Source organism: Chanodichthys erythropterus, chromosome 6 (genome assembly GCF_024489055.1).
Source record: "Chanodichthys erythropterus isolate Z2021 chromosome 6, ASM2448905v1, whole genome shotgun sequence".
NCBI lineage: Eukaryota > Metazoa > Chordata > Actinopteri > Cypriniformes > Xenocyprididae > Chanodichthys > Chanodichthys erythropterus.
Window position 1 is genome coordinate 9,814,598 of NC_090226.1, and position 27,726 is coordinate 9,842,323.

General features: G+C 37.3%; 3 protein-coding genes across 4 annotated transcripts; 2 read left to right on the forward strand and 1 right to left on the reverse strand.

Moving 5' to 3' along the window:
• Positions 1–229: 229 nt before the first annotated feature.
• On the forward strand, positions 230–6,623 carry tmem169a (transmembrane protein 169a). Its single transcript, XM_067387993.1, has 5 exons — positions 230–276; positions 456–788; positions 1,855–5,520; positions 6,326–6,399; positions 6,488–6,623. The coding sequence occupies exons 2-3, from the start codon at positions 548–550 to the stop codon at positions 2,487–2,489; spliced, it is 876 nt and encodes a 291-aa protein (XP_067244094.1). The 5' UTR covers positions 230–276; positions 456–547; the 3' UTR covers positions 2,490–5,520; positions 6,326–6,399; positions 6,488–6,623.
• cflara (CASP8 and FADD-like apoptosis regulator a) lies at positions 6,327–10,642 on the forward strand. The gene is made up of 11 exons (XM_067387992.1): positions 6,327–6,399; positions 6,488–6,542; positions 6,688–7,075; positions 7,279–7,384; positions 7,552–7,687; positions 8,621–8,667; positions 8,767–8,830; positions 8,917–8,969; positions 9,093–9,171; positions 9,499–9,994; positions 10,188–10,642. The coding sequence occupies exons 3-11, from the start codon at positions 6,720–6,722 to the stop codon at positions 10,318–10,320; spliced, it is 1,470 nt and encodes a 489-aa protein (XP_067244093.1). The 5' UTR covers positions 6,327–6,399; positions 6,488–6,542; positions 6,688–6,719; the 3' UTR covers positions 10,321–10,642.
• A 5,980-nt stretch (positions 10,643–16,622) lies between these two features.
• On the reverse strand, positions 16,623–26,991 carry LOC137021485 (UDP-glucuronosyltransferase-like). Of its 2 annotated transcripts, none has more exons than XM_067387991.1 (5): positions 26,059–26,991; positions 20,971–21,102; positions 19,876–19,963; positions 17,630–17,849; positions 16,623–17,551 (listed from the first exon to the last, which is right to left on the reverse strand). In XM_067387991.1, the coding sequence occupies exons 1-5, from the start codon at positions 26,926–26,928 to the stop codon at positions 17,272–17,274; spliced, it is 1,590 nt and encodes a 529-aa protein (XP_067244092.1). In that variant the 5' UTR covers positions 26,929–26,991; the 3' UTR covers positions 16,623–17,271. The 2 variants fall into 2 exon arrangements, with proteins under 2 accessions (XP_067244092.1, XP_067244091.1); XM_067387990.1 differs by lacking the exon at positions 26,059–26,991 and adding an exon at positions 21,809–22,851.
• Between the last annotated feature and the right edge of the window lie 735 nt (positions 26,992–27,726).

A 27,726-nucleotide genomic window follows, 5' to 3' on the forward strand; every position in this document is an offset into this window, starting at 1 on the left:
CTCGGAACATATTTAAAAATTGAGGCTCCCACAGAGTGCAGGTTGCTAGGCAGAGCGCGGCATAACGCGAGCATGCGCACTGAGGGCTGCGCGCACGCCGCTGATTGGCTAAACAATGGCATTATCGGCGTGAGGGGGGATGCGTTGTCCTCGGTTGGTGTGGCACTGTCCGAAAAAAAATAAACCACAGTTACACGTGGTGAGCACTTGGAAATGATAAACTGAACACATTAAGCAAGCGACCTGTGTATGCATTTGTTTGGGAATTCATTTAAGGTAAGAACCGTGTATTATAACATCAGTATTGTGTAAATCATGAACAGATAGTAAGCGTGGGGTGTGACTTGATATAAACATTGCCAGGTCCTAAAATGCGATGTAATGCAATGCAACGCAAAACAAAGTAACATAATATATAACAGCAGGCTGTTGTGATTTTTTTCCTCTCATACTAGAGGGCAGGATCTTAAAAGACTGATTGACACAGCAAGCAGGTGTGTCCAGCTGCACACTGACATCATACAGGAATCTTGCTGAGTCCATAGTCATGAGTGAAGGAGCATCTGGAGACATCACTGGTTTGGAGCTGGAGGGGGTGATTGGGACAGAGGAGACCCCAGTGAACACACTACAGAGATCAGCAGAGGAAGAGGGAACCTCCACTCGGAGGAAGAAGAAGAAGAAAAAGAAAGAGATCATCTACCGCTCTGACCTGGAGGATGAGGATGATGCTGGGGAGGGGACCTCTGCGAATGTGGATGGAACCTTTAGTCCTCCACATGATGAAGGTGAAATATGATATCATGTGGGGTGAAATGTATTGTGGTGTTTGTGTAACCGCAGGGAAATTCGTCATTTGTTTACTGTAATGGGTTCAAATAGATGATGGCACCAGCTCTAAATCACGTGTGCTTTCTATCCAGAAAACACCAGATTGAGAGCATGAGTAAGTGCTCTCGTATTAAATTTTACATGATTTTATCCTCATTTTATGTCAATTATCTACATTTACATCTTTTCCAAAGACAAACCTTGCAATATCAGGGAATTATATATTTGTGATTGTGTTTCTACCTTTTCCATCCTGGAAAAGGTAGAAACATTTGTACATTTTATATACTACCATTCAATAATTTTGAGATAGATAGATAGATAGATAGATAGATAGATAGATAGATAGATAGATAGATAGATAGATAGATAGATAGATTTATTCAGGATGCATTAAATTGACCAAAAATTACAGTAAATACATTTGTAATTTTACAAAAATGTTTCAAATAATGCTGTACTTTTGAATTTTCTGTTCAGTTTTCACAAAAATATCAAGCAGTACTAAATATTAACTGTTTTCAACACTGATAATAATAAGAAATGTTTCTTGAGCAGCAAATGAAGGATCATGTGACTGAAGACTGGAGTAATGATTCTGAAAATTCAGTTTTACAATCACAGGAATAGATTACATTTTAAAATATAGTAAAATAGAAAACAGTTATTTTAATTATTTCACAATATTACTGTTTTATTGTATTTTTGATCAAATGCATGCAACCTTAGTGAGACATTTTTCAGAAAATGTTAAAACTTTTGAACAGCAGTGTATAATTATTCATTTGCAAATAACTATTTAAAGTACATTTTGTTTACAAAATACAAATGTAATAAATGTTTGATTTCTGTAATGAGTGAGTGTAATTTAATTCAAGGCACGGTTTTCTTGTCTGCTGGCATGGACTGTACACATCCCAGTGTTTTTCTTGTATAGCTTTTCCTCTTTCTTACCCACACAATTGACAGATTTATTAAAAAAAAGTGTTGTTAGTCCAATATTCTCCTCTCTTTCATTCACAGAAGAAGAGGATATCCCTCCTGACAGCCGTTTCGTGACCCTGACTGGCACCATCACGCGAGGAAAGCGGAAAGGCCAAATGGTGGACATCTATATGACCCTTACCGACAAAGAGCTGAGAGACATGGCACGCTCCAAAGAGCGTCTAGATGCAGAATGCGATGGGATCGCGGAAGCCAAGCAAAAACCCTGTGCGCTGGGGGTCAGCCAGGGCCCTCATGTTCTTCTCTGGAGCCTTTCCTGCTCCCCGTTCATTTTCCTTCTCTCCTTCATCACGTCGTTTTACTACGGAACGCTCACCTGGTACAACGTCTTCCTGGTTTACAATGAGGAGCGCAGCTTTCTGCACAAGATCACGGTGTGTCCCTTGCTCATTCTGTTATATCCGGTTCTGATCATGGCGTTGTGTGTTTGTATGGGGGTGTACGTCGCCGTGACCCAGCTCTCCTGGGTGTTTGGAGAATGGTGGCTGGCGGTGAGGGACCTGGAGAAGGGCTTCTGTGGGTGGATGTGTGGGAAGCTGGGGTTGGAGGACTGTGCCCCGTACAATGTGGTTGAGCTTCTGGACTCTGACACACTCTCCGGGACCCTCCAAGGGAAGAGGATGGATGATGTTGAACACACTTCTACTTTGTGAACGTAAAAATGTGGAATAACGTTCTGGGTTTAGGTGTTTCAACAGCATCTGTAGCATGCTGTCGATTTCCACAAAGATTATGTTGACTTGTCAATCAGAAAATGTAAACTGAAGAATGAGTCAAAATGATTTTCGCTAGAATGTTTTCAATCCTGAGCATTCATTCAAAGGGATAGATCATCCCAAAATGAAAATTCAATCATTATTTTCTCACCCACATAATGTTACAAAACTGTATGACTTTTCTTTCTTCTGTGGAATATAAAAGAAGATATTTTGAAAGAACCAAACCATTTTGTTCCTATTGACTGAAATAAATGTTTTATGTTGCACAGAAGAAAGAAAGTCATACAATTTTGGAACAGCATGAGGGTGATAAAATTATCACAATTTTCATTTTGGGATGAGCTTTTAGACAAGTCTTCATTTTGCACATTTTTATTGATTTGTACGTTTCATTGATTTTACAAAATCATTGAAATACAGGGCAAAGTTACTCTAAGAATTCAGCACATTATCTTTCCATATCAAATGTAAGGAATGATGATGGATTTTGAGGTTTTAAAGCTATACAAATTAATGCCAAAAACAAATTTTGTTGATGCAGAACATAAATCAAACTATTTTTAAAGGGTTAGTTCCCCCAAAAATGAAAATTCAGTAATTAATTATTCACCCGCATGTCATTCCACACCCGTAAGACCTTCATTAATCTTCAGAACACAAATTAAGATATTTTTGATTTTCATTTTTGGGTGAACTAACCCTTTAATTAATTAAAAGGTGCAATAGGGAGGTTTTCACATTTAAGTTTACATAGTACATACATAAAACTGCATAAATGTGCCCAAAATGGTCACTATAGGAAGTTTAGAGCTCTCAAGTTTGATTTGGCTGAAAATTCCAGGCTTCCAGATTGTATCCTTGCATGTTTACAGAGAAAAGAATGTTTGGCAGATATGCTACTTAGGCTACATGCTCAAACTACATATTTTCCAGATATATGCCTTGTTAGGATAGTCTTACTGTCAGTGATCTTAATCAGTCAGTTCTGCTATGATATGGTGATCAAAAGCAACTATAGCTATGTTTCAAACCATCAGATTCATCAGAGCAGAAGAGTGGAGCACAACTGATGAAAAAAATATATATACAATTGCAAGTTACGTGCAGAGGAACATTGTTTTGGTTTTCAACCACAGATATCAATAGAGAGCCACTGTGTACCTTTAAAGAGATTTTTATGTACAGAAGTTACCCTAAAGATTCTGAGACTGAAACTAGTTAGTTCAAATAGTTGTAGCTACAAACATCCTTTAAAAGAAATCGTCATGACAGCATATCATGTTACCTTTCAGTAATTAGAAGTATGACACGTATTTACCTTTGTCATGCATTATACACATTTCACATTTCCTCTCGTATGATGTTCACAAGCTATCTGATCGATACTTGCACTTGAACCCGACACTAAACAGCAACATTTTACACTGTAAACAGACAAAATAACTTTTATACTTTGTGATTTTACACTTTATATACTTTTATTTTTATTATTTTTAATATTCTGTTTGTATGTCCCAAATCACTGAACTGTTGTGTTAGTGTTTGAAAGTGTGGTGCTTTTTATTTTCACAGATGTAACATCAATGGTGCTATAATAGTGTTCACCAAGGATGTCAGCCATTAAAGACCACACACATTGGTTTTGTTGTCCCAGAATATCATATTACAATTTAAAAACCTTTTAACAGGAAATTCACAGATTATTGGGCACATCTGGAGCGGTGTCTGGTCAAAAACTCAACTCCTATACATAGTTCAGCTCTCACAAGGAGATACGATTTATAGTACTCATCACCTCTTAGTTTACAATCATCATACCGCTGTATTGTAAAATAATTAAATGCAGGGTTCCTACGGTCATGGGAAAACCTGGAAATGTCAGGGAATATTAAAATTGTTAGAAAATTAATGAGAATTAATGCAAAAAAAAAAGGCTTATCCCAAAAAAAGTTTGGGAAACCTGTAAATTGCCAGAGATCTGTGCATCCGATCTGCATAATTTGAAGTCAGTATGTTAAAAGAAATGTGAAATATGACAATATTGCTAAAAAGTTGAACATTTATATCTGAAATAAATCGGTTTGATTTAAAATATGTAAGTATTAGAAGCGCTTCAATTATACTTTATCAAATCTGCAAAAAAGCAGTTCTGATGTAAACTGCCTTTTTAAAGGAGTAATTATCAGTAGGTTCAACCTGTTGCACAAGATATTCTTTGTGCATTTTCGTTTATCTTTGGGAACTTTTCCAACTGCTATGCTGTAGGCTACAATAAACACTCATCATGTCGCTCATAATACAAGACCTTGACCCTTTTTTTTTCTTTCTTTTTTGGCAGTTAGGTCAGCCTTAAACTGGTCTACAAAGAACACTTGAATGACATTATATATTGTATTCTGGCACAAAGTAGCCTGTTTTTCTGTAAACATGGTTTCAAAGCACAAACTTTTTTTTTTTTTTTTAATAGCATAAAAGCTAGATAAAAGTTTTGTTTTCACACTTATGCACCGGGTGTATACCACAGTTATTTAATTTTCACCAATTTTTAATAAAGAATTTTTATCTCATTTGTTGTTTAAATAGTTTTCCTTTCAGTTTTTGCAGTTCTTTCAGTTCTCTCACCCAGTGTTAAAGGTGTGCCTCAGTGCTATTTAACTACCAAACATTTTTAAAAATGTTCTCATTGTTGCCTGTCAACAAGTCTCTGACCCTCCCTTTAGCCAGATTCAACCGGTCTGCTACAGAATCAACACTAATAAGTGTAATGTGAGGAAAGTTAGCCTAAATCGCCTACTCATCAGAATTCTGTTGGAGCAAATAGTGAATGAATGACCTTAAATGAAACTATAGACTGGAGATACTCTTTTGAGGGAAGGAGTGGCTTGGCAGTTCTGTATCTAAGCGGCTCACTTACTTTCGTTTTTGCTCTTCGGAGACGATAAGATGAATCCACACAGCGTCAACGGTAAAATACACTATGTCTTTCTTTCAGTTCGTTATAACAGAATGATTTTAAATAATACTTAATACTTTTACCTTAGTTTATTTATAGTTTAAAGTTCTTCGCATCATTTGCGTATTTGCACACGTATCAGTCAAAAGCAAATTGAGCTCGCGCATGACGTAGAGATCAACACGGGTAAATAACGCTAGTTTGTCGCTATATATTGGCGTAGTTTGTGCTTTTAGAATGTAACTTAGCTATATCTTACTTTAAATGTGGTAACAGATGTTGGTATTTAAATATTAGCTCCTCCCTATAGGCTAACATTAAATGTACACGTGTACGCTTTGTTCATATATTAACCCATTCTTTGAGTCGAATCTTTCGAACGAATCAATTGAACCTTAAAGTGATGATGTAAGATCAGAACAGGTCCAAAGATCTAATGAGTAGTGCTTTAAACATTCCAGGAATGTTTGCGTGGGTGAGTTTCCAGAAAGCGAATTAGGTAATACTCGTTACTGTGGAAACGTAATCCGGTCTCTTTGTTTCACGGGAATCCCCTTCCAATTATTTAGTGTGGCACATTTCGCTTTTGAAATTGATAGGCCTACTAGATTCTGTACAGAAAATCGTGAATGATGTTGTCCGGGGGGGGGGAAAAAACCCCAAGTGGTCAACCCTTACATTACCACTGCTTCTTTATGTAGATTTTTAAATGCGATGTATTTATTGGGGATACCCAGGTACTTTCTATCAAAGGCGTGGTTTCATTTTAAACTATCATCTTTCTTTCTTCCGACTTTCTTCTTTCTTTTTCTTATAGTGTCCCCAGGAGATAAGCCTCTCTGCAGGCATCACCAGCAAAGCTTTTGTCCTTCTAAACTAAGGATACTGAAGGTGAGTAAGGCTCTTGCAGTTGTCTTCCATTTGTTCTCATTCATTGTGGATAAATTGCTTTATGTCATGTGTGCTTTGTCATTTACAGGTCTAAATCCAAAGTGGCTATTGATTTCTACGAGAATGTGATGAATGAGGCTACAGTGGGTTTTTTTCCTCACTGTCAAGATAAATGCAATTTTCATTCAAGAATTACTAAAAAAAAAAAAAAAAAAATAAATAAATAATAATAATAATAATACAAATACCTCTGTCCTTTTTCTACTTTTTCCCGGACTTGACAAAAAGATGCATAAAATGTCCTACTCCCAGCTTTTAAAATGACCCAAACTAACACCTGCAGCATCTATACAGGATCATACAGTAAAATGGCAGATGGATTTTCAATTATGGTTAACAGTGTGACCACATCTCTTAACAAGGAGGAGTGTCGGATACTTCTGTACCTTTGTTCGGATTTGTTCACCAACAGCTGTGTGGAAGATCTGAGAGGAGCTTTGCTGGCCTTTGCCAAACAGAAACAGAATCAAGCGGGTCAGTCTCAGGCTGGTGATGCCTTGCTGATGGAGCTCATGTTCCGAATGAAGCGCTTTGATATCCTAAAGAAAGTTTTTGGCACCAACAGACAACAGGTAGAAGGAATTCTGCAGAGGGGAGGCGTCCTCTCAGATTACAGGTAATTTATCATATTAATTCTTGCATGTCTGAGAAAGAAAAAAAAACCATGTGGTGAAAATATGTATGTAACGAAGTCTTATTTAAGAGCCTGACATTTGTTTTTAGGGTTATTAGAACACTCTCTTGGGGAAAAACCCATGCAGAAATACCCGTGAGGGTTGTTTTCACCCACCTGAAAGTTGATCGCATTTATTTACACAGGGTTCTAATGGCAGATGTGAACGAAAACCTGGAAAAGGAGGAGTTACAATCTCTTATGTTTCTCCTGAGCAGTATCCTGCCCAAGGAAAGAATGGCTAGAGCTACTGTAAGACTGGAGAATTACATGTTTAACCTTCACAATGTTTGTACTAAAATAATTATAATATACTGAACATACATATGCATATGGCTTGATCCAAAATCTGCCTCTTTTCTGTGATGTGATGTTACATGCATGCTTATCTCATGATTGTTTCATTGCATTTCTAATAGAGCTTTCTAGATGTGGTGGTGGAGTTGGAGAAGTTAGATGAAGTGTCTTGTGATAAAGTAGACCTGCTTGAACAGTGTTTGGGGAACATTAAGAGATTTGACCTTGTCAAAAGGATTCAGGCCTACAAGAATAGAGGTCAGTCATTTCTGAGATCACTCTTGTTTGGTCAGCTGCTTGTCAGAAGATAAAAATGAGCTGATTTGATTACGCAAAACTTAATTCTGCTATTGAAACATGCATTTAAACACAAACAAACATATAGCTCTTAAAAGATTTGTTCACTTTAAAATGAAAATAACCCCAAGATTTACTCACCCTCAAGCCATCCAAGATGTATACAACTTTCTTCTTTCTGATGAACTCAATCTGAGTTATATTAATAAATACCCTGAGGTGTCCAAGCTTTATAACGGCAGTGAACAGGACCAACGAGTGTGAAGCTCAAGAAAGTGCATACATCATCCATTATATACATCCTTCACACGGCTCCAGAGGGTTAATAAAGGCTTTCTGAAGTGTTTGCGTAAGAAAAATATCCATATTTAACAAATTATAAAGGAAAATATCTAGTTTTTGCCAGACCGCCAGACCGAAAAAGTAATGCCTCTCACAGTTCAAAATGCTTATGCTACGTCCTACGCCTTCCGTATTCAACTTACGGAAGTTTTTTTTTTGTTAGCTGAATACGGAAGGTGGTCTGATCTTCTTGAGCTTCAAACTCATTGGTCCTGTTCACTGCCATTATAAAGCTTGGATGCCTCAGGATATTTATTAATATAACTCTGATTGTGTTCATCAGAAAGAAGAAAGTCATATAGGATGACTTGAGGGTGAGTAAAGCTTGGGGTAATTTTCAATTTACAGTGAACTAATCCTTTAAGTAAGAACCTAGAACATTTTATACATTATAACTGTACTATGCTTCATTTTACTAGCAAAAGTACCTCACTGTCTTAACCAAAGTTAAAAAAAAACCATAGTTTTTATTTAGCAGATGTTTTTTCTTAATATAATAAATAAATAATAAAAAAGAATACATAATTAAATCAACAAAATTATTTTACTCAGGTCAGAAAATACCATGTGCAGAAACTAAAGTTCAAAATACCTTTAAGGTAAGACATTTTTTAGAAATTATTTTCTTATAAATTCTCAATAGATAGATACAGTATGTTAAATTTTACTCACTGTTTCTATATATTTTTTCATTTCAGTTCAGCCCTGTGAAGTGTCAGTCCCCAGTTAATCAAGGGAGACGACAACAATGCTGTTCTCAAGGTGATTTTGATCATTTCGCAGTGTTAACTTTTTGCTTTAATTTCGTATAACCTAACAGACTTGCCTATGGTCTTTTTTTCTTTTAGAGTTTAAAAATTTGAAGCTTTCAGTGCCTGAAACAGGAGCACAATATCAACAGGTAAGAAATCAGCTTCTCAGTAACTATTCATCACGGCAAAGCCTAGCAATTTTTTGTTCTGATGGTTATTTTATTTTTGAGTAGGTTATAAGATATTCCTTCCACTGTCTGTATATCTGCTAGGCTTTTGTGGAGGAGTATCAGATAAATCCTGAGCAGAGAGGCCTGTGTGTGATAATTGACTGTGTTGGCTTTGATGGACGTAAGTGTGTGTGATAAAGGTTTTGTCCTCCTACCATAAATGTTATAATCATTATTGTGTCATTTACCTCATCTGTTTTTGGCACGTTGGTGTATTACGTAAACTTATTCTCAGAAAAACCACAAAATGTCATCATAACTCTTCGTGCCCACAGGGGAAGACTGTTAAAAATTTTTTTTAAAAATCCCATTTTCCACCAACGATTTTCTAAAGAAATCGCCATTTTCCCTTTAAATACAAATGAGGAAATGTCAGGATTTGCGTTATAATGCGCTCTTGTACAAAACATCTGCGTTCAATCGCCTACATTTGTTTGTGTCCTTTCAGAGATGCTGAATCAGACATTTGAGCGTCTGGGTTTCATGGTCATTTTCCACTCTCTCCTGGGTCTGAAAGAAACACAGAAGGTCTTGGAAGACCTGACTCGCCACAGGAGCCTTCGGAGGGTCAACTTCTTTGTCTGCTGCCTCATTAGCAGGGGAACAGACACTCATCTGTTGGCTACAGACTCTAACAGCCTTGGCTTCAGGCTGGAGGATCTCAGGCAGCTTTTTAACCCAAATCAGTGTCCCTCTCTGGGTGGTAAACCCAAACTCTTCTTCACCCAGATCTACAGTACCACAGAAGCCCCGCTAACAGCCTCAATGGATGATGAATTCCTTGAGACAGATGGACCAAAATGCCATTATTCTAGGACTGTCCCACAGTCAGCGGATGTCCTTTGGAGCGTGTGCACAGCAGAGGCAAAACTGCTGGAAGGTTCTGGCCACCAGTCGGTTTACCTGCATGCATTAAACTCTGCTTTATTGAGGGGACATGAGAGGTACTTTATGAACTTTTTACCTGCTGTCTTAAAGAGCCACTGTTCTCTATGAATCAGTCCATATAACACTGCAGTAACCGTAAAAAACACCATACATGCTAAATCGTTTTCACTTTCAAGTCTCAAGTTTCACTCAAAAGAAACAATTCTATAATTAAAATCTCCTTTTTCTGTTTTTTTGTCCCCCTTAAAGTTGCAGAAAGACGCCTATATTGGATATCATGACGGAGGTGAACAGAAACGTGTTTAGTCACAATCAGCAAAATCCTGAGAAGAAGTATCAGCTTCAACACTCTCACACACTACGGAAGAATATTTACTTGTAACATCAATTTAGTTGTGTTGTGCAACACAACACAAACTTCTTTTTTCTTTGTCTGTCTTTCTTGCCCAGGCACTCTACTTGTTTTAAAATAGAATTGTTTGCGCACAAAACTGTCCATATTGTGAATAAGTACGCATAGCTAGATACTACCATCACGTTCTCATTATTGTATATTTTATTATATATTTGTATTTTATTTATTTGTGAGTCTTTATCCTCTGTGGCAGCTACTGTGCTGCAGTCACAGTGCTAGGGTCTCTTTAATTAAAGGATTAGTCCACTTTTAAATAAACTTTTCCTGATAATTTACTCACCCCCATGTCATCCAAGATGTTCATGTCTTTCTTTCTTCAGTCGAAAAGAAATTAAAGTTTTTGATGAAAACATTCCAGGATTTTTCTCCTTATAGTGGACTTCAATGGGCACCAAACAGTTGAAGGTCAAAATTAGTTTCAGTGCAGCTTCAAATTGTTCTACACGATCCCAGATGAGAAATAATGGTCTTATCTAGAGAAACAATCACTCATTTTCTAAAAAAAATAAATAAAATTGTATACATTTCAACCAGAAATGCTCATCTTGAACTAGCTCTCTTCTTCTTCTCTATTAGAGTTCCAGCAGTGTAGACACTGCTAAGTGTATTACTGCCCTCCGCAGGTCAATGTTTGAACTAATTGTTATATACTATTGAACTAGCATACTGCATATAACAATTAGTTCAAACATTGTCCTGTGGAGGGCAGTAATACACTTAGCAGTGTCTACAATGCTGGAACTCTAATAGAGAAGAAGAGAGCTAGTTCAAGATGAGCATTTATGGTTAAAACTTATATAATTTTCAATTTTTTTTTAGAAAATGAGCAATGGTTTCACTAGATAAGACCCTTATTCCTCATCTGGGATCGTGTTGGAACAATTTGAAGCTGCAGTGAAACTAATTTTGACCTTCAGTCGTTTGGTGCCCATTGAAGTCCACTATAAGGAGAAAAATCCTGGAATGTTTTCATCAAAAACTTGTCTTTCTTTCTTCAGTCAAAAAGAAATTAATGAACATCTTGGATGACATGGGGGTGAGTAAATTATCAGGAAAAGTTTATTTAAAAGTGAACTATTCCTTTAACCTAAGTCATTAGTCAAGCTAAATTAAATATTTTGAGAAGTACTATTGAAATAAACTTCGTGTCAGAGCAGTTTTAAAGAAAACCATGGCAAAAGCAAAGTTGGCTGTGACAGGGAAAGCAACTCTAGGGGATGTTTAGGTGAAGAGCTTTGTGAGGAACTAGACATGACAATGAATGTACATGATTAAATGTATAGTAACATCATATTTTGTAGTGATGTTCGCTGAATACATTTGTTATATGTAAGCTAGGTTTAGAGTATCTTACATTGCATCATCTTAAAATGTCCATCTTTTTCACAATTGTGTACACATGTATAATAGTATCCTTGAATAATATCCTCTGAATAATCTTAGATCCTTATTGTCTCCTAATTTTAATATTCTAGGTATCAGTATTCTGGAGTTTTGTGACCTTAATGAGCAAAAGATTGCAGTGACAGATTGTAGCATGATAGATTACTCAAATACTGAGTAGATAAACCATTATTTTAGGGCTTTAAATTTGAGTTGATTTTCTGTATGTGGTAAGAGCTCGAGCTACTGCTACTAGCTGCTAGTCTCTAACAATAGATGAGTGTAGCTGCTGTTTTATATTATATTATCTGTTTATCCACAATTGTGTATGTATCATTTGTAATTTTATAATATATCCAGTTAAACCAGTCATACAAATTTAATATCAGATTATTTAAACATGTATCTACTTGTAATTAAATCACTTGCCATATCCATGTAATTCATAACCCTTTTTCATTGCTTCAGAGATAGGTAGCTTACTAACTGGTCTTGTAGAATTTCAGTGAAGGAACTTGATTTGTATTTGCAAATGATCGACAGAATCTGATTAAGTGCGTAAAGGCAGGGAAAATTTGTAGTAGGAGGAGTATTATGATAAATGTCATGACCTCAATGTAAGAATATGCTATCTCATGTTTTACTTGAGATACTACAAATAAAATACCAGGTTTGATTATATATATACTTGGAATTAGAGGTTTGATTTACTGTCTTTTCTTTCTTCAATAATTTTATCTCGCGAGCTTAACACGAGTCACTTGTCGCCACCTACTGGAATAACAAAATAACCTGCAAAGAGAATCAGTCAACGAATCTTTTCAGCAAGTGATTCGATTTAAACTAAACGATTCATTTGAATGATAAAAATCCAAACCGCTAGCAAATTAAACAATTTCGCCCATTTTAGATTTGTTGACAGTTGCCAACAAAAAGACACTGATCATTTTAAAACTGTTTTGATGAACATGAAGGCTCATCTTTGTTTAGAGTAAAATTAGACAAATTTAAGTTATCATTTAAGTAAGCTACAACGTGTATATGCAAATTTTATTTTGTTGTCAGTTCCAAATGAGATCTTGCCTACACTCTAAAAACTAATTCAGGGGACCTTTAGTCATTAATATATATATATATTGTTGTTAAATAAATCAAGTTCTGAAATGCTGTTAGATTTTTTTACTTGAAATTGTTATTTTATTGAGCTTGGGTGACAAATTATGCCTATTGATTCGATATACTATCATGACTTGTCATACTTTAACATTTTCAGTTAATCAAAAATGTATTTAATTTTAAGTTCTGTTACAGTTTTTTCCAATTGCTAACACACTAAAATGACATGCACAGCACAATTATTTAAACTGACACACAGAGAGCAAAACTTCTTCTCAAGTCTCCAAAAGTCTAAACACCTTTTCTGTTTTACACACATTTTGCATTTCAAAATAGCACTTTTTAAATTCACTAAATACAGTTCTCTGCATAAGACACAACAATCTGACATAAAGTCACATGTTTGCCATTTCAAAACACTGCCATTCAAAATGACACTACATGAGCTAATTGGCCAATTACATGTGCCACCTGGCCAAACACCTCAGTGGTTAATTGTTAACACTTCAATCAGGATGTAAGCACTTTGAAAAGACCACAGGTGAGAACCTTTTTTTTTACAACAACAATGGAAGACATTGCAGAGAGAGGAAGAGGAAGAGGAAGAGGGAGGTTGAGAATAAGAGGGGGAGGAAGAGTGAGAGGTAGGGGTAGAGCAGGTAGAGGAGTTCATGGCCAAAGAAGACAAACACTTTCAAATGAAATCAGAGCAACCTTAGTAGATCATGTCATCAACCATGGGTTGACAATGCGTGAGGCTGGACAGACTTGAGCCGTTTTACTGTCGCCTCTGTCATCCGGACCTTTAGACTGGAGAACAGGTATGTAACCAAAATTTCATGTAGTACACATGTAGTATACCCCATGTCATAGTGTATCAGTTGGGTGACACCTGTTTACTTAGTGTATGACATCAGCCATTCATGAACTGTACAAGTTTCCTGTACAATGTACTCTACTGTGGGGGAAAATATTTAGGCTGCATTGTCCAAGCCCTATATATATTTTTATTTTATTTTTTCTAAAGGACTGAGAGACGACACCATGGTGGAGGAAGGGGCCAAATGTTCACCGGGGTACAGGAAGCTGCCATTGTAAACTTGGTTTTGGAAAATAATGAAATCAGATTACGAGAAATTCAAAGCCACATCATCCAAGACAACACCTTATTCAACAACATTCAACGAGTTAGTCTGTCCACATTGGCTCGCATTCTCAAGCGAAACCAAATCAGAATGAAACAACTTTATAAGGTGCCGTTTGAGAGAAACTCTCAAAGAAACAAAGAGTTCAGACGAGCATATGTGGATGTAAGTACTATATTGACTGCAGTACACTACACACAACATTGTTTCCCAGTGTACTGGATAACACCATATTGAGTGATTTTTGTTCTTTGTTTTCAGGGAGTACTGGAAATGGATGCTCATGCAATCCCACATGAGTTCATCTTTATAGATGAGGCTGGGTTCAGCCTAGCAAAGACCAGAAGAAGAGGGAGAAACCTCATTGGCCACAGAGCCATTATAGATGTTCCTGGCCAACGTGGTGGGAACATCACAATGTGCGCTGCCATCTCCAATATGCATGGTGTCCTCCACCGTCATGCCAAACTTGGACCATACAACACAGCCCATATTCTCACATTTCTGGACAGACTTCACAACATTCTCATACCACCAGAGCGTATGAATGATGCAGACCATCAAAGAAACCGGTACGTTGTAGTATGGGACAACGTGAGCTTTCATCGTGCAGCCCCAGTCCAAAACTGGTTTGCTGACCACCCAACATTTCTCATGCAATACCTCCCACCATACTCACCATTTCTGAACCCCATAGAAGAATTCTTTTCGGCATGGCGGTGGAAGGTATACGACCGGCAGCCCTTTGTGCGCATGCCTCTTGTGCAGGCCATGGAAGAGGCATGTGATGAGATTGATGTGGGTGCAATTCAGGGATGGATAAGGCACTCAAGGCGCTTCTTCCCTCGATGTCTGGCAAGGGAAGATATTGCCTGTGATGTTGACGAGGCGTTGTGGCCAGACCCGGCTGTGCGGCAAGATGCTGCCTAATTATTTTTCTTGCCGTTTTTTTTTTTTTTTTTACTAAAATATTTTTTTTTTTTTCAGAAATTCTTTTTCAGTTTACTTTTTTTGTAAGAATATTTTTGTTCAGTCCCATGTAAATATATCTGCTGTGCTTATGTTGTACTGACTTGTTTACTGTAGTGAAGGAAAAAAAATAAAAATGTTGCAACAGCATGTGTGTGTATCTGCAAATATTTCTGTGCATGTGAACAATCTGATACATATTTTAGTATTATGGCAAAGCATACTAAAGATGGGGGTGCTTTTCATTATGCCCAACAGTGTGTAGGTGGTTAGGCAAAAATCTGGTAATATGAATGAAGTGTGTGCCATTTCATGCAAAAGTTTGATTTTGATAATGTTATGTGTAGTTTCGGTTGCAGTGCTTCATTTTGCAGGATATATGAGGTATTTTGCAGTTTGGGTGTGTGGTTTTGTGAATTGTGTTAAGTGTTTTGATAAAACCAGACTAGTTTGAAAAATTGTGTGTTAGCAATTGGAAAAAACTGTAATATAAAATACAATATGATGACGTGTAAACGAGTTTCATTGTTTTGAGTTGTATGAACACTTTTAATTTAGACGAACTTAAGTGAAACTGGGCTGGGATTTATATTTCCCATCATGCTTTGCCCATGGCACTTGAAAGGGAGAGTAAATGCTAAAATTAAGTGTTATATAAAGTTTTTTGCACAAGATTAATGGTAAGGGAGATTTAGGGTTTTGTTATGCTAATTTAGAAGAGTTAATGTGTGGGTTTTTGGAGAATTACCATCATGGTGACAAGCTGTGCTTGGTAAGATGATGTTACTTATCTGCGTTCTATTGTGTCCTAAAAGCGTCTTTACTTTACTTAATAATTGTTAACATGAATGCAACTATTTAAGTTGATCCAACATAATGTTTTAAGTATCTACTTAGAAGTGTGTTTTTATTGTGGCAAAAAAAACAAAACGTCTTCACCTTACTTAAAACATTATGTTGGATCAACTCAAATGTGTATTAATGTGTAATTCTCCCAATTGGCTTAAGTTAAAAATTCTAGTGGAAAACGTTAACATATTTTTTTTTTTTGTTGTTGAACCAATGTTTTATTTCTGTAGTGTAGCCTACTGAAAATATTTAGGTGAGAGGACGAGAAAAGGGTGAGAACTGAAATGTTTAGTAGGCCTAACCACTAGCTTATTTTTTCCCCCCTCCAGCAGAGGTCGCTAAAAGTAAATTTAAGAAAGTAGGTTTTGAATTTTACTTTGCTTACAGTGTTTTAAAAACTACATTTACAGCACAGTGACTAGTATGTTTTAAAACTAAACTTTGTTCAACAGTTTCACCTCTTGCAACACCTTTTTGCATATGAAACACTTTATTTTATTTGTGATATATATTATTTTTTGCTTGTATTTATTTTATTTGATGTTTTAAAGCACATTCAGCTGCTGATGTTTTAATGGTGCTATATAAACTAAACTTGAAACTTAATAATTTTTGCAGAAATTAAACTTACGACAGCCTTTTTCCAGTTTGCAGAAAAGGGAAATTAAAAATTTTCTCCACAATTCTGCCAATAAATGAAACAATACTTACACAACCAGTTTTGCACTAATATTAGATCACAGCCAATTTCATGTATTGTATGAGAAAAGAGGTGGTTTTTGTATTTCATAAAAAAATAAGTTTATATTTTAGGATTTTATTTTTTCCAGTTCAGAGTGTGATTTTCAAATCATACAAGTGCACAACAAAAAAAAAACTTCCTTTTATACAAACTTGATTTGAGGTGGTCATTTAATTGAGCGTTAGAAAAAAAAAATAAAAGAAAAATCTAGGGAAAAAAAGATTACTGAAAAGACTTCAAGCAATTCAGTTCATGAAACATGCTGAATGCCTTGGTGATGAGACAGATACATATTTCAGCTGGGAAAATTCCCCCAGAAAACATTGGTTGTTAAAATTAGACGAGCTTATACATTTGTTTCACAGCATTTCATTTGTGTCATATTCAACACAGCATCTATCCATTATCCAAAATCCAAAAAAACCCACACATATATACACATATATATATGCTAGTGACTATAATTATAGGTAAGTAGAAGTTGGTAATATCAAAATAAAAGCATAATATCTTAAGAAACAAAATCTTTTCAGATGGAACTGCTTCAAAATATTGATGATCCCTGTTTACAAAACTGCGGCTTTAAAAAACTTTGGCTCAGTTGTCAGCTGATGGAATTCAGACTTCTCACGACTTTATTATTGTGTAACCAAAATGGTAGATGTAGATATGGTATGCTTTTATAATCAATGCCGCTTTTTATTTTCTTTACGATCAGTCTTCCTTCCTCTTCTGTGTTTTTCTACAGCAGCGTCTCCAGCAGAGTGCACAACATTTAAATGTTGCTAGAGTTACTATCAGTACAATAAAAAGCAGGAAGCCAATCACATCCAGACTGTGGTACTGAAACCAGTTGAGGTCATGGGCAGCAGGTCTCAGATGGTCTGCCCCCTTGTGTCTCATAACAAACTCTGTCCAGTAGACTGCGAGATCCAGGGGCTGCATGGGACGGTCATTGTGTATGGCAGACAGCTTATCCATTCTTTGCTTATAGCTACAGGAGACAGCACGAGAGATGCATTGAGAAAAAATATATTAGAAAAAAATATATTAAAAACAGTCAAACTCTCACCTGCTGTCATTAATAACTGTGTTGAGAGCATCGAACAGTGTTTGTGAAGTGATGTCATGGATGTTGAGGATCACTCCCACCCCTCGAGTTGCCATGCGGTGCACGTTGTCACCCTGGTCACCAAACAGGGGAATCATCACCATGGGCACACCATGACAGATGCCCTCATAGATTCCATGCGTCCCACCATGAGTGATAAAGGCTCTTGCTTTGGGGTGACCTTTAATAAATGACAAGAATTAAAGTCACTAATTGCTTTTGACAGGACTGGCACATATGGTGATGATAAAGGCAGTGTTAAAGGCTTTAGTTCACACCAAAATGAAAATTCTTTCATTAATTACTCACCCTCATGTCATTCCACACCTGTAAGACCTTCATTCATCTTAGGAACACAAATTAAGATATTTTTGATGAAATCCGAGAGGTTCATAAACAGCAATATAACCATCACTTTCAAGGTCCAGAAAGGTACTAAAGACATCGTTAAAACGGTCAGTCGGACTGCAGTGGTTCAACTTTAATTTTATGAAGCGACAAAAATTCTTTTTGTGTGCAAATGCAAATGCAAAAAAAAGAAGTAGTATTGGCAGAGGCTGTTCACGTGAGCACCACGATGCATTCGTGCGATGCTGATGCAGAAGCCGGCGAATAATGAGTCGGCATTCTGACATAGAACCTGGAAGCGGTGAACGTAAACAGCATATGAGAATGAAACAGAAGAGAATATATTGTTGAATAAAGTTGTTTTTTTCACAAAAAGTGTCGTCGCTTCATAAAATAAAGGTTGAACCACTGCAATCACGTCGACTATTTTAGAAATGTCTTTATTACCTTTCCAGACCTTGAAAGATGTGGTTAAATTGCTGTACACGAATCATACACACCTCTCAGATTTCATCAAAAACATCTTGCTTTGTGTTCCGAAGATGAACGAATGTCTTACGGGTGTGGAATGACATGAGGGTGAGTAATTAATGACAAAATGTTCATTTTAAGGTGAACTAACCCTTTAAAAGGGATAGTTCATCCAAAAATGAAAATTAATTTACTCACCCTGAACACAAAAGAAGATATTTTGAAGAATATGGGTAGCCAAATATGTTCATGGTATACAGTTCATAGTATGGAAAAATGGAAGTCAATGGGGCATCAATTGTTTGGATACTGACATTATTCAAAATACCTTCTTTTCTGATGGCAGCCTTAGACCTTTGGATCCTATTGTATAATGCTTCAGTTTGATTTATTAAAAAATGTTTTAAGATCCTCATACGTCATTTATTGATCTTTGCAGGTATTTAAATTGAATTTCATGAGAGTAATAGGTGTACAGTTTTTACATAGCTGACCAGACTGTTCATTGTTCCAGCATCAGTGCCAATATAACCACAGTTAATAGGATTAGCTAACATTATGAGTCTGAATGGGTTCTGCTCTCCAGTCATTGCAATCATACCTGACATGCCAGACAAATTACAGACTTTACACTGTTTGTTTAACAAAGCTGTTTCTGTTTCTCGGTTTAATGATCCATGTTGTAGCTGGAATCTGTGGTTGGCTGATCCTTAACTAATCACACAAGGGATAAGCCAAGTGAATCCCTAGATTTCATAATAATAAATTTACCCCCTCACCCTGGTCCTCAAACACTTCTGCAAAGACAAACAGATTTCTAACCAAAATGAGTGCTTAACTTCAAATAAATGGTTACACTTTATTTCAGTGGTCTACTTTAGACACTCTACTAGTAACTTTGCAATTACATGTCAGCTAACTCTCATTAGAAAACTGTATATCAAACCTAGTAGACTGTTAGGTTAGGGTTAGTAGAACAAGTTGTATGTACTGTAGTTGCAAAGTTACTTCTACTCAGCAGAATGTCTGTTGGGGGACCATCACAATACATTGTTACCAAATAAATAGTTCCAGTCTGGAAAAACAGCGTTTGAGAAACAAATACAATTATTACACAAATTCTTTGATTTCATAGATCTACAATTAGGTTTATAGATCTGTACTTCCCTATCGATTATTAAAACAGTCTGCAGAGGAATTTCAACATTATATATACAAAGCATTAAATTTGACAATTAAATGTTGTATGCTATGGGAAAAGTGGCTTAATGTACTCATTGCACAGCTAAAAGAAGATGAACCCATACCCGGATGGACAATATACATAAGCTTATATATGCAATATATGTAAAAAAAAAAAAAAAAAAAAAAATATTACAGGAACTCACCAAGCAAGTCATTCTGCGGAAGCCACTTCATCAGCTTGACGTTTTCAGGGACATTATCAGGGATCTCACCTGCATAACGCCACAGAACCTAGAAAACGTGACATTCCGCAGGTAATTTTGCAGTACAATGACTCAAAAGATGACTTATGATAACTTATGAACACAAGTTATATAATAGTAAAATAATCTTAATGTAGTTTATGGACACCTCTACTCACATCTGAACCAGCTTACCAGACTAGATCTTTAACGACTACCTTAGAAGTACCTTTTGTCTGTAATAATTTAAAATGCATTTATGTGGACACTTATGCCTTTTAATGCAAAAACATTCATAATTTACTGTATAATCAAACCAAATGTATCTGCAAACAATTGAAAAAAAAAGTGTATTTTATCACATTTTCAATTTTTCATGTTTGACAAACAGAAAACTCTCAAAAATATATTTAATCTTCTATAAAACCTATATTTATTTTTGTGAAATATTTTGCCATGTTATGGGGTCACATACTAACTAAGTATAGTCTTAGGGAATACTCATGCACTTTTAGAGTTGCTAAACAGTTACATGATTCGTTACCAGGTAAAGATCTTTAAAAAGTAATGGTAAGCTCTTGCTGACAGCAGATTTGTGGTTGATCTAATAGAAATACTATCCATTCCAGTAATTTCCCATCCTGCAGAGTGCCAAATCCCAGTTTCAGCACGCATGATAACTTTAATGAGAACAAGATGTTATCCTGGACCTCCTCCCCAGCTATAGCTAAAGCTCTGCGTGCAGCCTCCACTTAGTTTTACACTTAAACACGCAGGGAAAACAAGTGGGTAAGCGCTCTCATAAACCCTACAATCCTTAACTGAGAGATGACTGAACATCTGGGACGCTGAACAGAATAGACTCAGGTCACGCACCACATTGTTTGCAGAGGAGGTGTAGCTCTACAAGCCTGGCATTAGTAAATGTGTGTAGTTCAAAGGATTATATTACACCTTGTTTGAACACTTGCACCACTGCCAAGACCCATTTCCCCCAGTTTTTTCTTAAATGTATGCCGTTCCAACTTCTTTCTTTCTTTTCAAATTCTTTCTTACCCTCTGTGGAATCATACTGAAGGCCTTGAAGAAGATGGCAGCTTTTTCTTTTGGCATGGAAGAGATCAGAGAACCCAGAGTGAACACCACAATACCATGCTCTCCAGAACCCTGGACAAATTCCTCAACCTCCTGCAAAAGACAGACAAGAAGTCAGAGAATAAGAAGCCAAAATTAAATAATGTCCATGTGACATGCATAACTCAATATTGTAAACTAGACAAAGAACAGAGAAAAAGCATGTTTTCATTATGTATTCACACAACTTCATAAGCAAGGCCCATGTTATGTTATCTCTTAAATCAACACCAAACCTATGTTCCACTTGTAAGTGTAAAAACAACCAAAAAAAAAAAAAAAACATGCAGCATTTTTGTTTCTGTCCCCACGAAAGGAAGGGAGGCTGACAAAGAAAATAACAAAGAGGGAAAGCGAAGGAGGAGGTTGCATGCCAAAGAATACAGTGAGCACGTCGTGTTGCCTTAGGTTACCAATGCCCTGGAGAGGAGAGTCATATTACCATGGGTTATGTTTGTATTAGGTTAAACATAACGCATGTTAAGGCAAAGCACCGATGTCAAAACTCAGAAATGGAGCCCATATTCCCAGAACTGACACCAACTGACCCCAAACCAACCTATAGAGGTGACCTAACCGCTTTCCTCCTTAGAACATCATAGCTTAGTAGTTTCTCACTACTGAACATGTTTAAAAACTTTTATTAACAACAAATTTATAAAAAGCAAAGACCTCATTGTACAACTGCATTTTTTTTAGTATATTTACTTATCTTGACCAAATCCAAAAGATGAACAAAAAGGCATCTCTGGTGACTTACTGCAGAAAGTATGGCACTCTTCCGACAGTTGATGCCCCCGATGAAAAACATATTTGGCATGAGAGGTCTGGGGTACTCAAATGTAAAATCATATCTAAACAACCAGACAGCTCCGCGGCCTAGGATCTCCTGGTACGTCACATCCTCATCCAGGTATCTTGCAGCAAGTTCATCAAAACTGGCGTACATTATTCGACACAGCAGCAGCTCCACTCCACTCATGACAAAATTCTGAATGCGCTCTACAAAGGTCATTTTGTCAGTGCTGCCAGACTGAAACCGAGGTACGTAAGATGGAGGAGAAGGACACTGTAAAGCCAACATGTCAAGGCCGCAAGGCATGCCACGCAGGAAGTAGACAGCAGGAAGACCTAGTGAGGTAGCAATAATAGGTCCACAGGGCAGGAAGGGATCGGTGAGAACCAATTCAAAGTTCTCCTTCTTTAGCTTCTGCATCAAAGGTTCATTGTAAAGCAGCGACTCGCATCCTTGCACCTGCGATCCTGTGAAGTTCATCAGCCTCTCCAATTGGACAATGATGTCCATCATTGCAGGACTACGCTGGAACACCCCTTGCTGAAATCCTTTCAAACTGGTGGACAGATCCTCCTTGGAGAAGCTCACTGGAAAGGTTTCGGTGCGGAACAGCTCTGAACTCTGGATCAAGATGTTGGTCTCAGGCACTAGGACTAGGATGTCATGGCCTCTCTGGGCCAGTTCGGTCGCCAACACCTTCATGCTAAGCCAGTGGCTGCCTTCAACAGGCATGACCAGCACCCGACCACCCTGCGCAGGCCTCAGCCAGGAACCCAGCCAGAGCAGCAGCAGCCCTGAACCCAGCCCCCACAGCCAGCCTTCCTTCAGCATAACTGGGTCTGCCTAAGACCAGACACAAGCACTGAAAGAAAAGGAGTGGACAAAACTCCTCCTCCAGGAAAAGGGGCTGTGTTTAGACTCTCTCATGTGTGACTGAGAAACAAGAGAGTGAAAGGAGGAACAAGAGGGGACGACAGTTGTCTGTGTTTTGGGTTGCAGATCATGCAAATTTTCCTGTCCGGATGGCAGTTTCACAGAAAAACATTTCCTGAAAGGAAAAAAGTGCTTTTGGGGGCTGGCAGAGTGCTAGACCACATTTCATTAAATAGCATGAATTTAGACAAATCAAGGAAAGACAGCACTATTACACAGTCATAAACTGTCAACTAGTCTTTTACAAATCTGTGAATTTTATATCCCGTAACCAAATGCCAATATTAGTCATTACAGTTAAGACACTGAGGTCTTTAAACACTTAAATACAAAATTAAAAGCAGATCCACTTTGTACACATACAAATACATCACAGTTCTTTGACAGGGAATGGGATAACTATGGATTTAGCATTTTGTGTCTGACACCATTCCTAAGTAAAGACAGACAACTCAAAGACTAATTTACAACCAGCTGAATAAACTCAAGAGCACAAGGAGGAAGAAATGTAACTCCCACCAGCACCTCCCCCTTCCTCTCAAACCCAGCTCGCGTGAGAAGCTCGCCACTCCTTTCCTTTCCATCTCCCCATGTTCAAGAGATAGCGTGACTAACTATACACCCCCACATGGTTTTTTAAATTGCATTTCATAACATTAATATCCACATAGGATATTTTGCCAATGAGGAGAAATTAACTATATATTTGTTTCAAGTTATATAGAGGAGTAAGGTATACTGCGGTATAGTTCTTGTTTAAGAGACTATGTTAATCCATTGACTGATTTTATATAAACCATCAATCAGGTTATTTTTTTTTAAAAAATAGCAGTAGCAACAGCACGGTTCTTAAATGAACAAATAAATCCTAAAATGTTACTACTAATGATATCATTATTATTATATTAGCAGCTCTCTCAGTTGAGGGATTCATTGGTCAAAAAAGACCACCACTTTTCTATTAGTCACTGCAGTTTTGTTGCCATTTGTTGGCAGTACTTTTGACTTCATACTAATGTCCTGATGAAATATTTTGAAAACTTACTACCTGCACAAATGACACTAGCTGCAATCTGACCAACTAACATGCACAAATTCCAAGCACCTGAAGTACTGCCAAACTACAACAAAGTAACCCAGTAAGATCTACTGACCCAGTCACAGCCACATGCAAAGTCCTTCAAAAGCCATTGTGAGTTACAATGCCTCAGTTTTAACCATCCCCACCCAGCTGCGCTGCGGGAACACAAAACTAGCAACTGAACTGATGTTTATCTCTTTAGGACTGCAAATATGACAGAGAGAACAGTGACACCTGCTGTAACTTTATGAAACAAGAAAATTCTGTGTGGAAAAATGGTAACTGCTGTGTTGTACTGCACAGAATAAACTAAATAAATTGAGTATTTAGACAAAGAAACACTTCTTGTACCAAAAGAGCACCTGATGATCATGCAGCTCTAGTCTATTGTATGTATGTGCATATATGCATTTGCCCCTGAAAGCCTGAGAAGAAATATATTATCTGTTGCATATCATTACATAGTCTTAACTTGACTTATCACCTAATCTGTCTGAAGGGCAATTTGGATGTAACCCATAGGCTACTATTAAAATATGCTTTGTCACTGAAATAATGTTTACAACACAGACATGGCCTAGTTTGCTGTCATTGCTGCTTTACCTGTTTATACATTTTTGTGTACTTTTATACCTAATATTTTATAGTTTATAAATAGTTTAACACATATATATTAATTAACCTGTGTGGCACACTGCAAAAACACCTTTGCAATTTAAAAAAGTAAAACAGCTGCCAAAATTTTACATTCTATTCTCTTCGAGTCTCTCTCCTTCTCTGTTTCTCTGCTTTGTTTGTTTAGTGACTATTCGCAAATGTGAGTAACAACCAGAAAGAGAAAAAAGGGATTATCTCCATCACTAACTAAGACGGAGATGAAATAAGAGCCAAATGCACAGATATGTATCAAAGAATCTGGCAATGAATTACTTGGGTACAAAGTCCCACTCTTCTTTTGCCTTCTTTTAACTGGCTGAGATCCTGGGACCTTTGTCACCCTTTCCATCCTGGGTTCACCCTCAAATAATAAAATGTCTTTGAAAATGCATTAGTTTTACATTAGTTTAAATCACATAATGTGAGACTTAAATGTTACTTGATTACAAACATTATTCCTAATATTTTCCTTTGTCCTCAGCAGAACAAAGAAATTTATACAGGTTTGGAACAACTTAATAAATAACAGAATTTTCATTTTTGGGTGAACTATCCCTGTAATATTTCATAGTTTTCCCAGTTGCACACTGTCCTTGCTGGGTAATAATTATAATAATATCAGTCTAACAAGAACTTAATAATTGGCAGAGCTTAACGTTGATACTTGAACTATGTTCAAAGATAAAACCAAGCAGCAACACATTCACGTATTAGCAGGGGTGCTTCTCAATACTCAAACTGATGCTTCTTTGTTTTCTTGCTCCTCCATTCTCCAGCCCATGACCTGGAAACCAATCAAACTCAGCCATCTTGAAGGGCATCTCATTCCTCACCTCCTCATGTTGCAGTCGGAAAAATGAGTAAACTTCCTGAGGAGTCATGAGCGCCAGGTATATCCTTCCCTCGTATCCTAAGGAGGTGGAGCTAAGACGTGGGGAAATAAAGCGAGGAAAGGGAACAAGGATGCACAAATAAGAAATGAGAAGTACCCCAGTATCACTGATGAAAATACATACTGTATGAGTTTTGTATGAAGAATATAGAGACGTAAGACACAGAAACTGGGCAGGCTGCATTGGTTGAGTCTAGTCCACAGGGCATACATTAATACCAAATCCTAAAATCTGATTGGTTTTCAGAAATGTTGTTCCAGGACCAACTAGGATGTTGCTACAAGAACATGTGGAACTTGACAAAACTACATTCACCCAAAATGACCCTGGCAATTAATTGTGCAGGTTCAGAGTCCTGCTTGTCTTTTGTTTTCTTTTTACTGGCTGAGATCCCAGGAACTTTTGTCACCCTTTCCAGTCTGGGTTCACCTAGAGTTACTGTAATGTGAACTTTGAAAATGCTTTAGTTTATTCACACAATATGAGTGCTGAGAGTCCATTTTGAAAATCTGACCTTTTCATCACCTCATTTAGTCTGTTTCTAGCATTTACAGATTTGATTGTGAATATCTAGTATATTTGATAGTATGTGCTTTGAAACTCTTATCATATGATGACCATCATGTGAAGAGCGTAAAGGTGATGCTCACCTTCGTCAGTGGGTTCGTAATTTCACAGTTAATTCCTCCTATCAGAATCATGTTGGGCATCAGGGGTTTGGGGAACTCCAGGCTGAAATCATACCGCATCAACCAGACAGCTCCAGTGCTCAGGATCTCAGTCAGACTCACATCTCTCTGCAGGAAGTTGGACATCACATCCTCATGGGACAAGTAAATAACTTTACACCCCAGTGGTTCCAGCATGCTCAAAAGAACGTTCCACACACGCCGACCAAAAGACATCCGGTCTGAGTTTTGTGTAAAGAAACGTGGGACATATGAAAGAGGGCTCGGACAGGCTGTAGCCGCAGCATCGAGGCTACACGGCATTCCCCTTAACATGTACACCGCAGGTACGGAAAGATTATATGCCAATATGGCCCCCATTGGTAGGCCAGGATCGGTTAAAACAGCATCAAAGTTTTGTGCTCTCAGAAACTCTATAAGCTCCTGGTTCTTGAACAGACTTTCGCTTGCAGAGGCCATCAAGTTAAAGATCATCTTTACATTGCTAAACTCTGAAGTCACACTCTCCAGTAGGGATTTATCTGTCAATTCATGAACATGCTTGGTCATTATCTTGTTATACAACTCCAGCTCAGATGAGACCGGAAACGTCTTTGTGATGTAGTGTTTGCCTGGACCCAAACGCATGCTGATCTCTGGAATCACCACAATCACTGTGTGACCTCTGCGTCCCATCTCTTCTGCCACGGCCTTCACTCCTGTCCAGTGACTTCCATCCATTGGTACCACTAACAGCTTCCCAGTCCAACCGCTTTTCCCAGACGGACTCTGTTCCAGCGCAGCACAACAGACTATACTGATCACTACACATGAAATTTCTGCTAAGTGCATGTTTCCAGACAAAAAGTCTTGACTGCTTTCGCAATTGACTATCAGATAGATAGATAGCAAGCAGAGCACTTTCCAGCTGGCTAGTGGCTAGATATAATGTGGGAGGAACCTTTATTTAAAAAAAAAAAAAAACATTAATCACATTTATGGTATAAACAACGGTCTCTGGTGTCTTTTTACAACAGAAGTTAGAAAGTTTAACTTAATATTTACTTTGTCCAGTTGCAAGCAGTCATGACCGGTTAATAATTTGTCATTCACTGGCAGTGCTGTTAGAAATTACCAGCATTTCACAATAATTAACAGTATTATTTTACAGTAACTTGTTGTAATTAAGTTTCCCTGTAATATCCCAATGAATACCTGTAAAAACTACAGTTTCCTTGGATTTTACAGCATTTAACTCTTATTTTACAGTAAAATCTTGCAATCTAAAACCTGCTGTTATATCACAACAAGGTCTGTAGTATCACAGCAACACTGAAAAAAATTAAGGATTTCACAGCATTAAACAGTATTATTACAGTGAAATATTGTATTGAAATATGCCCTGGGAAGTCACATGACATAACCGAACTGTTTGGTTTTGAACTGAAGGCGCCGTCGTGTCCCTCTTCTATTCCGGGCTGAATGAGAAGGTGAGTTTGCATCACTTACACCCATGTTATTTTAATATAATTATAATATTTACTTTCAAATAAACGTTTATCGCATGACACAGTTCACATTTTGTTAGCAAGTGCCCAGAATTGTTGAAAGTTCTCTCACAGCATTTGCTAATAGTAATGACGAGAGTTT

Excerpts from the sequence above, each read along its gene's own strand:
- tmem169a (XM_067387993.1), top strand. The coding sequence starts at position 548 with ATGAGTGAAGGAGCATCTGGAGACATCACTGGTTTGGAGCTGGAGGGG. Across the intron at positions 789-1,854 it reads TAGTCCTCCACATGATGAAG|AAGAAGAGGATATCCCTCCT; the intron begins GTGAAATATGAT and ends TTTCATTCACAG.
- cflara (XM_067387992.1), top strand. The coding sequence starts at position 6,720 with ATGACCCAAACTAACACCTGCAGCATCTATACAGGATCATACAGTAAA. Across the intron at positions 8,668-8,766 it reads AAGTTCAAAATACCTTTAAG|TTCAGCCCTGTGAAGTGTCA; the intron begins GTAAGACATTTT and ends TTTTCATTTCAG. Across the intron at positions 8,831-8,916 it reads ACAACAATGCTGTTCTCAAG|AGTTTAAAAATTTGAAGCTT; the intron begins GTGATTTTGATC and ends TTTTTCTTTTAG.
- LOC137021485 (XM_067387991.1), bottom strand. The coding sequence starts at position 26,928 with ATGCACTTAGCAGAAATTTCATGTGTAGTGATCAGTATAGTCTGTTGT. Across the intron at positions 21,103-26,058 it reads TTACGAACCCACTGACGAAG|GAGGTTGAGGAATTTGTCCA; the intron begins GTGAGCATCACC and ends TGTCTTTTGCAG. Across the intron at positions 17,552-17,629 it reads ACAGTTATTAATGACAGCAG|CTATAAGCAAAGAATGGATA; the intron begins GTGAGAGTTTGA and ends TGTCTCCTGTAG.